General features: G+C 35.7%; 1 protein-coding gene across 1 annotated transcript; it reads right to left on the reverse strand.

Annotated features, from left to right (window-relative positions):
- Positions 1–6,845: 6,845 nt before the first annotated feature.
- LOC113310531 (aspartic proteinase-like protein 2) lies at positions 6,846–10,242 on the reverse strand. Its single transcript, XM_026559230.1, has 9 exons — positions 9,817–10,242; positions 9,485–9,614; positions 8,906–9,381; positions 8,156–8,318; positions 7,987–8,063; positions 7,767–7,866; positions 7,575–7,632; positions 7,347–7,418; positions 6,846–7,193 (listed from the first exon to the last, which is right to left on the reverse strand). Exons 1-9 carry the CDS (start codon positions 10,062–10,064, stop codon positions 7,033–7,035), a joined length of 1,485 nt encoding a protein of 494 aa, XP_026415015.1. The 5' UTR covers positions 10,065–10,242; the 3' UTR covers positions 6,846–7,032.
- Positions 10,243–10,457: the final 215 nt, after the last annotated feature.

Here is a 10,457-nt window from a genome sequence, read left to right on the forward strand (position 1 = left end):
CAGCATCTTGAAGAGACTTCTTGAGAGGACAAATGGATGGAAATTGAAGAGACTTCTTGATGGACAAATAGATGGAACTTGAAGAGACTTCTTGAGAGGACAAACAGATGGAAAGAGGAAGATTTTATCGATTTTCAGGAATGGACCTTCGATCTAAATGTTGGAAAACGATTAATAAAAAAATAATTTTTTAAAGTTTTAATAAAAAATTATAATTTATTGTTTTATTTTGTGAATGAAACTTTTTAGTCCCACATCGTGGAGTTTCCAATTTTTAGTAGTTTTAAGAAACTATATAAACCTTTTAGTCCCACATCGGGGAGTTTTTCTCCTTAAGTTGTATTTGTCAACTATATAAACAAATTCACTACTTTTGTAAATGTATGGGAAAGGGGTTGCTCTATATTTAGAGGGACCCCCAAGGGAAAAAAATATTTTATATTGTTGTCTCAAGCGTTCGAGATTTTCCTTTATGGTTTTTTCGGAGTTGCCAAGCTCAAGTTGAGCATCTACTACATATGCTAGTAGTAGGTGTATTAGGGTGTTTTATCCTGGAGATATCCGTCCTGTGAGGGCTATAGCATCACTCTTGAGTGTAGCCGGGCGCTAATGTCTTAAGGGCAACGTGTTGAACACGTGACTCACTCTGTTTTTCCAAAGTTTTGCCTTGTTGCTGTTGCGGAGATATAGGGAGCTCATTCGTTTCATCAAATCGATCACTTCCATTATAAAGGAGCTAAGTATCAATAACTTTTGCTTATTTGATTTTTCCTTGTTTTTGATTATTGCACCCAACAATCTTAAGACATTATTTGTAATAATAAAAAATGGTTGGTTGGTTGTGAATCATGGATGTTAATTGTGGAGTGAAAAACAAAAACGAATTTTTGGTCAGCTGTAGAGTTTCGAGTTTATCTCTTAACCTAGAAGGAATTTCGATGAACCCTTTTGACACAAGTAGTAGACATCCTGATAGTTACCCACGTAAAATTTCAGAATTTTGGAGTTGTAAAAGTATTTTTTGATATTTTACAAAACTGAGAAACGTTCCTGAAAAATTCTGACGGGCAGAATTTTGTTGTTAACTAAAGTAGTTTTTATGGGGTAACCATGAGTTTTTTGATATGGTGGTTAAACGAAGTTTATAAATCTAGATATTATCTTCAAAACTCATATTTTATCTGAACTAAGGTTTGTGAGATGGTGTATTAGGTGATTGGGAAATTACCGTGTCCGTGGTCAGAGTATAAACGAAGTTTGTGACATGAAATTGAAAAGGAACATGGCTACCAGGCGCATGTGGATGAACACAAGTCTTCCAAAGCTGACAAAGGCGAGAACATCAAACACAACTCTAAGCATAGTCTTCATAATAAAGGTATGTTTCGTTAAAACTGAATCCGGCATTACTTTAATTAAGGGTGATTGTTATGTTTGTAAAATTCCTGGCCATACGGCAGTAAAGTGTAGACAACATAAAACCTTAATAAGTAGAAAGTTAATGCTAATTTAGTTGAAACAAAAGAACCATGATGTCGGAAGTTATTTTAATAACCAATGTGAGAGACTGGTGGGTGGACTCTGGAGCCACTAAGTATGTTTGTTGAAACAGAGACCTGTTCACCTCTTATCAGAGGATAAGGGATGTCGAGAAACTCTATATGAGTAACTCATCTGCGACAGAGGTTGCATAAAAGGGAAAGGTCGAGCATAAGCTCATATCTGTAATATTCTCACACTGAATGAAGTTTTCATGTTCCGAGCATATGAAAGAATTGTATCTTGTTCTCTTGAAGATGGTAAAAGATTGAAGATCTTAATTAAATGTGGAAAACTTGTTATAACTAAGGGTATTGATTTTTTAGGCAACAGTTATAGGACTTAGGGTCTATATAAGTTTGAAGGAAAATCTGATGAAGTGAACATAGTTGATTCTTGTGCTTTCTTTTGTGTGTCTTTGAATGTTTTGCATGGTAGACTTGGAACCGTAAAATTATAAGTCAATGTATAAACTGCCTAGCATAGGCTTCGTACCCAAATTTAGTTTGGATCTTGAACACAAAAGTGAAATGAATATGCTATAAAATCTTTTAGCACAAATGTTCAGTATAATCCCTTAGAATTAATTCAGTTAGGCCTAGTTGACATGAGTTCAACCCAAAACCACTATGGTAAAAGATGGTTTATAACTTCCGTAGATGATTGTACGAGGTACTATCTTGTATAATTGCTTAGGGATAAGGATGATGCCTTAGAAGCCTTAAGATGTATAAACTTGAAGTTGATAACCAATTAGAAGCCTTGAACATATTAATTGTATCCTTAAGGAGATCATAATTACCATGTTGATTAGTTCAGGATTACATGCGGTCTTGTGGGAGGAGGAAGTCCTCTTAACTAGTATATCCTGAATATAGTACCCTTAAGGATAAGATGAAACTCCATATGATTTATGAATATGTCAAAGTGTGGGGGTGTTTGACCAAGATTGTCATTCCTCTTCCTAAAAGAACTAGATAGAAACCAAAAATGGTGATTGTGTCTTCATATAAGGTATGTTGAGTATACTTCTACATATAGATTTTTGGTTGTGTGTTCTGATTTTTCATACTTTTGGTGTGATTTTTCTGAATTTGTTGTGAATACTATACATAATCTAGGGATGCTGAGTTCTTTGAACATGTTTATTCTTAAACCTGTACCTCATTACAGATGTGTTGTTGATCCCCTAGATTTATTTTCAAATAGTCAGAACTTATCTTAAAGGAATATTAAGTTAAGGTTGAGCCTAAGAGAAGTAAAACAATTAGACTTGAGACTTCTTATGAAGCCGACTTCATAACATGCCTAGCGTAGTCTAAGCCCTGGACTTGTAAAGAAGCCCTGATATCTACTGAAACCCCATTCTGGTAAGAAGCTTCATTTAGTGAAATGGACTCAGTCCGTCGAAACCTGACTTGGGAGGTTTATAGTTTACCTCCAGAGAGTAAGACCATGAAATGTAAATGAGTCTTTAAGAGGAAACATTAGGTATATGTAACTGTAGAAAAATATTAGGCTAAGTTGGTAGCTAAAGGCTATAAACTAAAAGAAGGTGTATATTTCCTTGATTCTTATTCACATGTGACGAGATTTACTTACGTTGAGATGCTAATTGTTATTGCTGTCATAAACAAATTAGAGATACATCAGATGGATGTTAAGACAGCTTTTCTAAAATCGTGAATTAGATAAAGAAATTTACATAGACCAACCTGAGGACTTTGTAGTGAAAGGTTATGATGACAAAGTTTGTAAGTTGAACAAAATTTTGTATGGTTTATAAAAATAAGCACGTAAACAGTGACATGGAAAATTTGATCATGTGATAATGTGTAGTGGATTTAAGTTAATGAATCTGACAAGTATATTTACAAGTAACTTGTTAAGGATGTGTGATTGTATGCTTGTATGTTGATGATATGCTTATACTTGATACAAACATAGATGTGATTAATTCCACTAAAAACATGCGCTGAATGAGAACGTTGACTTGAAAGACTTAGGCCCTGTTGATGTAATCTTAGGGATGAGGATTAGAAAATAATCTAACATATGTAGTCTTAGTCATTCTCATTATTTTGAATTTGTGCTTAAGAGATACAATCAGTGTGATTGTAAGCCTCTTGTACTCCGTACGATTATTCTTGTAGACTCAAGAAAAAAGGGTAATGGAGTATCTTAACTTGAATACTCAAGAGTTATAGGATGTCTGATGAATTTAATGAACTGTAAGAGTCCAGACATTGCCTATATTGTGAGTAAGTTAAGTAGATATAATTAGTCCAGAGCAATAGCATTCAGATGCACTGAGTAGAGTATTATGGTACCTAAAATACTCTATTACCTTTTATTTGATTTATCAAAGGTATCTTGCTGTCCTTGAGGGACTTTGTGATGTAAACTGGATAGTTGACTCAGAGGAGTCTAAGTCTACGAGTGGATATGTTTCACTCTAGCATCAGGGTTTGTTTTTGGAAGATTTACAAACAAACATATATTGCTCAATTCATTATGGAATCTGAGAGTATTGAGTTAGATAAAGCACGAGAGGGGGCCGAGTGCCTAAGATGTTTTTTAGAAGACATTCCTCTCTGGCATAGGCCTGTGCCAGCTATATCTATACATTGTGTTAGCCAAGATATAATAGCTAAAGCTGAAAATAACTAATCTCAATCGGCGTTATTTCCATTGATTGGATAAAGTCCAAGGAGAATATCGCGCAATCTTTGACGAAAGGTTTATCCCAAGAGATAGTTAGAAATGCATCGAGGGGAAGGGGCTTAAGCTCATAAATTAAACTTGCCATGAAGGATACTCAACCTTGCTGACTGGAGATCCCAAGATCAAGGTTTCGAATGAGACAACTAATTTGTGGGGTAAAGGTAAACACTATCAGAGAATTTTATTCTCTGTCCCTTCCCTATGGTGTAGACGTGATAGTGTGACTGCATGTGAAGGATGACTTTTAAGAAGTCTTAATGAGTTCTATAGTTTCAATTTAAGATTGAAGTGGGGTGTAGCAGTAACACTCTTTATGGAAACTCACCTATCTGAATGAGGAAGTGGGCCGCTTCCTATGAGAATATGAGCTTTGATTCTCTAGAGCATTCTGAGAAACAGGATATGTCCAGGGCCAAATTGGACAAAACGGCACGAGCTTGGCAGCAATCTTGGAGATATCACCCGTGGTTGTTATCACGAATTACATCAAATGCTAGCAGTTCAAGACATAGTTCACTGTCTCTAGCAAGTAATTCCGGTAATATCTCACTAAGCAAAGGTTCAAGACCTCATGGACACCTCTGCCTAAAATGGTATTTCCTGCGCTTTTTATGTGATTTTCGTTTTGATGGTTTTGGTATTACTGGAACTTAGGACCTAAAGGTCACTAAGGGTTCACTAGTTCATGCTTTTTCACTTTGGTGAAAGATACCTATAGTCTCACCATGTGAGAACTAAAGATGAAAGCTCTCAATACTATTATGATTTATGCAATCCATAGTATGACCCTGGGGTCAACACACTTTTGTGTGAGGGAGAGGACGTAGAAATGACTAGTATGATTTCAACACTTGCACGATCAGTCTGTTTGGATCGTGAGGTTGGGATGTTGATTTACCAAGATCTATCTGTGTTTTCATGTTTTATTGAGTTTTCATTCATGTGGGGGATTGTTGGAAAACGATTAATAAAAAAATAATTTTTTAAAGTTTTAATAAAAAATTATAATTTATTGTTTTATTTTGTGAATGAAACTTTTTAATCCCACATCGTGGAGTTTCCAATTTTTAGTAGTTTTAAGAAACTATATAAACCTTTTAGTCCCACATCGGGGAGTTTTTCTTCTTAAGTTGTATTTGTCAATTATATAAACAAATTCACTATTTTTGTAAAATCTATGGGAAATGGGTTGCTCTATATTTAGAGGGACCCCCAAGGGAAAAAAATATTTTATATTGTTGTCTCAAGCGTTCGAGATTTTCCTTTATGGTTTTTTCGGAGTTGCCAAGCTCAAGTTAAGCATCTACTACATATGCTAGTAGTAGGTGTATTAGGGTGTTTTATCCTGGAGATATTCGTCCTGTGAGGGCTATAGCATCACTCTTGAGTGTAGCCGGGCGCTAATGTCTTAAGGGCAACGTGTTGAACATGTGACTCACTCTGTTTTTCATAGGGAGCTCATTCGTTTCATCAAATCGATCACTTCCATTATAAAGGAGCTAAATATCAATAACTTTTGCTTATTTGATTTTTCCTTGTTTTTGATTATTGCACCCAACACTAAATACCTTCTTCGTCTTCGTCGCCTTCATTGGAATTCCCTTAGCTACTATAGCCACAAGAAACTTAGGGGGCCGTGTTCAGTGTAACGCGGGCCCCAAAATGGTAATGAAGGTTATCTTGTTAGGAATTGCATCATTCTTAAGCTTTGGCGGCTCCATCATGTTTTCTGGCTTCACAAGAATGAAGATTAAAGGAATGACTGAGGAAGAAGGAAGAATCAGAGTGCTACGCTGGGGTTTTATCACCGGTCAGCTCTCTTTCGTGGCTGGTCTATTTTCTTTAGACTTGAGCGTCGTTGACCTGGCCCAAGTCCGCATGGGACTTCGGTCATGCGGCGCTCAGGAATCGATTATTGTGTTTTGGGCAACTCTTTCAAGTCTCGGCACCATGTCCCTCGCATTAGGATGGACAGTAATACATGATTCCCCGTGGTATGTGATAGGAAAACAGTGATGGCACTTAAATAAGTCTTGCTCAGTACTTGGACAATCAAAGATGGTGCTTTCCTTTTACGCCCGCAACATGCTCCTTTACCTTTCACCGGTGATCTTCATAAATGTATCTCCCTAAATTTGTCAGACCAATGGTCTAAGGCTTTTGCAGTCAAAGGAAACCCTCTTTGAACATATCTGATCAAAATTAGATTTGGTTGGTTATTTCAAGTTTCCACTGATATGTTTTATTGATTACAGATATACTTAAATTTAGTTCTTTATTTATTTCCAAAATACATCTTTTTGGTTGCCATATATATAAATCTATCAGACCAGTAGTTTTAATCAAAGATTATAGAACATGCAATTCGTTCTTTCATTTCCCAATAGATCACTACAATCTTCTTTCCTTGATGTGTGTTGGGGGTCCAACTTTCAATCACCAAACCAGAGGAATAAATGGGGAATAATTCTTTTAAGATTTTGATGTTCTTGCTAATGACGGATTGATTCTCACAGACGTTGGTTACACTTGATACTTCTCCATCGAAAGGAAAGGAAAAAAGACTGACAACTAAGATCAAATTTGTAGTTACTCAAATCTTACTATACTTTGTACAAGAAACTATGACAAACAGAGGAGAAGAAAAAATGACCCTTGAAATCATTATAATAGACAGGGCTGCACTTGTAAGAATATACATCCAATAAAATAATGGGCTTTTTTTGCCCAAGCTGTGGTATATAATCCTAATTTACAAAAATACAAAAATCAGAACCGGGTAAACAAGGAGGTATACAGTGAGATTGCAGTGGAAGCTATTGGTATTATTAACTGGTATAAAGCATCCTGCGGTGATCTGCTTCCGTTCAGCTGTGCCTCGCTGATTTTCTCATTACCAGAACCCAATGTGACATTTACTGACTGTGAACCTGTATACATAATAAATAATTTTAGTAACAGAAGAAGAGGTACCAAGTGAGATTTCGAAGATCGTCGAATGCCCAAGGATAGTACTGAATTGCCGATAAGCGCAAGAAATAAAGGAAACAGAACATTATGGAATTTGAGGAAGCTAAACTTACAGTCATAGTTTACCCATCCAATGCGCTGGCGAGCCAGATCATATACAATAATCTTATCTTTAAGAACAAGGTCTGTTAAGAGAGAAACCGATATTAGATTGTTCTCATCATAACACCAGCTTCTACTCGAGTAGCTAAGGAAAAGAATTCAGTAGAAGGAAAAGATAAAAGAAGAAGAAGGAAAAAAAAAACTAATTGGATGAAGCCTTTCCAGTTCAGTGAACTAACCTCCTAAAATTGTAATTCCTTGACCTTGCACTTTTTGAAAGCCAACACACCATTCACCCTGTAACAATAGATTTTCCGCAAATTCAGAGGGGTAAACACTGGTGGAACTCTAAATTTTCACTAACATGAACAGCCACTATTTGCTATAGATCTAAGGTATTATAAACTATTGGATCATACTGAAACACTCACTTGATGACCAGGTGTTTGTAGTAGGTAATCCTCAGGCTTTAAAACCATAGTTGCACCACCCGCAAAATTCAACATAACTGGAGGAAATGCTTCTCTGACACTGAACATAACAAATGTAATTCAAATGGTTAAGGCAATCAGTCGTAGCACCCTACATACCAGTAAAAAGGTAAGACAGTAAATATGATTGGAAAAAAAATAAGGGTTCTCAAAAACGAACCTGGTCTGGGCAATAAAACATTGGTTTCCTGTTTTATCTATAAATGGTTTTACGGACTGTTGAACAACAGCAACAAGCTGTATAGACGAGAAAAACATAATATAGTCACTTTCTTTTATACTGATCAGGAAAGAACAACTTCAATGTGATACTAATACTGATAACTTACGGCATTGACAAATGGATCGAAAGCTTCCTCAGCTAGGTATGCCAAAGTTGTTCCAGAATCAACAATGGTTCCTTGACTGTTTGATGTTGAGAAAACAGCTGGATCAATAGGCACCGGTTGTCCATTGATAGCAATACTTTGCAAATTCAAGTTATAGTGAGGCCTGCAAGAATGAAAAGAGAAATCAATCATCATTAGCATTAAAATAGCATGAATAAAACTAAACTCTTCAAAAGGAACTCCGTAATTTAAAATTGGCAGTTCCGCTATATAATAGATTTTTGGTCTAAATAAAATCAAAATAGTTGCTCACCACCACTGCGTAAATATTAGAAGAAAATGATGTCTTTTAAGATAAGAATGTACAAAGGCACATTCGGTGAAAACTGCTAAAAACTTCTATAAAATTTAAAAAGCATGACACTTACAGAAAAAAGAAAAGAAAAGAATTCTTAATTAAGGGAAAATGCTTTAAACACGAAACCTAATAACCTACTAATAGGCACAATTTTGTTCCTTTATGTCATTAATCGATATTGATAGCCATCACTATATCAAAAACCTAACAATGGATGTGACACAATTCAAAAACTTAAGAAGTGAGTAATCAACTTCATCAAATTCAAAAACTTAAGAAGTGAGTAATCAACTTCATCAAAACATTCTCTAATGCAAAACGTGCACGGATGATGAAACTAAGGACATGAATTCAGTAAACAGGAATATTTAGTAGGTTAAGAAGAGCATTACTGTGATGGAACAAGCGGACTATAAACAATACCCTCTTCCACAACTTCACCAAGAACTAATACACCACCACCCCTGTCGGTTCCTTTCAAACAATGTGAGAACACCCTTGGTGTTATCCCTCTTGAAGATAATTGTTGGATGATAGACATACCATGTTGCCCAAAACCAAGAATTCCATCAACTGCTCTATCTGTCTTAGTTAAGTCCCCAGACTGATAGTTACTACACCCAAAAACAACGGGAGCTGAAGAGTTAGACATGAGAGAATTGCCAGTAACTGTGTCAAAATCCAACATGTCTGACACATAAAACCCTGCTGTCCCACTACCATCTCCATATTGGAATTGATAACTACACTGAGAATTTTCAGAACAACCAGCCTCGGCAGTTTGAACAACAGAGCTGCATACGCTATCAGTACATGATATTGGAGAAGCTGAAGATGAACTGCCAGGATCAAAGAACTGCAGCTCTATCTGCAAACCAGAAATACACAATATTTTTACTCACTGACAAATCTGATTCTCAAGATTAAATTGGCATAGCAAAGGACATTAGAAAGGAAAAAGAAAATCTTACTCCAAGTCCACTGCTTTTCGGACAACCACTGCATGAATTGCAATTAACCCACAAAATATCGCTTCCTGTATCAATCTGTACATTGAATTCCTTTGGTGGTGAGCCTAATTTCACTCTCGTGAAATATAACCTACATAAATCAAACCCATAAAACCCAAAATTCAAAAATCACAGATAATCAATACCAAATCAATTTAAGCCCAAATAACAAATAAAGGAGGAATCTTTCCCAAAAAAAAATCAAGATTTTCCGAGAATTTTCAATGAAAACATAATCACGTTCAACTAAACAATAAAACCCCAGGAATTAAAAAAGCAAGAATATTGATTACCCGACAGTGTAAGGATCAGCAGCACCTTGAACAGAGAAATCAACAACACCAATTGAAGATTGTTGTTGTTGCAAGATTCTACCATGTCTTGTTCTATCTCTATTCTTTAACTCATTCAATCCAATATTATGATTATTCGGAATAATTCTTTCAAGAGTTAGATAATGATTACTATAAACAAAAGCTACTGGTAATAAAATTAACCCTAAAGTAAAGATCAGAAATCCGGCGTGAAGAAACGCCGGCATTTCTCTAATAAAAATCTCTCCTTTCCTCTTCTATTATATCTATCTATTAACCAGGAAGAAAGAAAAGATTGAAATCTTCGAAGGTTTTTTCAGAGAGAATAGATAAAAGAAAGAAAAGGTTTTTGAGACGGAGATTTGTTTGTTTTTTAAAAAATAAATCTGATTACGTTATTTCTACAACTCCTTTCATTCTTTATATAGTGGCGTCGCTAGCTTTTTTTCCTCAGCTGGGTGCGTAATACATACTCCTATTTTTATTCTGTTTGAGAAAACGTATTTGTGGACTACGGTGGACATATAAAACGGTCGGCAGTTTGGTACAAAGTTGAATACGAAATAATCATCAACTCCCCCATCTAGAGATACGTCAGTGGATTGAAATTGGGATGCTGA

The sequence above is a fragment of the Papaver somniferum genome, chromosome 9 (genome assembly GCF_003573695.1).
Source record: "Papaver somniferum cultivar HN1 chromosome 9, ASM357369v1, whole genome shotgun sequence".
NCBI classification, from domain to species: Eukaryota; Viridiplantae; Streptophyta; class Magnoliopsida; order Ranunculales; family Papaveraceae; genus Papaver; species Papaver somniferum.

What these genes read in the sequence shown, in the direction of transcription:
- LOC113310531 (XM_026559230.1), bottom strand. Translation starts at nt 10,064, where the DNA reads ATGCCGGCGTTTCTTCACGCCGGATTTCTGATCTTTACTTTAGGGTTA. An exon ending in GCTGATCCTTACACTGTCGG is followed by an intron (nt 9,615 to 9,816) that starts GTAATCAATATT and finishes TGATTTATGTAG; the next exon opens with GTTATATTTCACGAGAGTGA. An exon ending in TACAAACACCTGGTCATCAA is followed by an intron (nt 7,633 to 7,766) that starts GTGAGTGTTTCA and finishes CTATTGTTACAG; the next exon opens with GGTGAATGGTGTGTTGGCTT.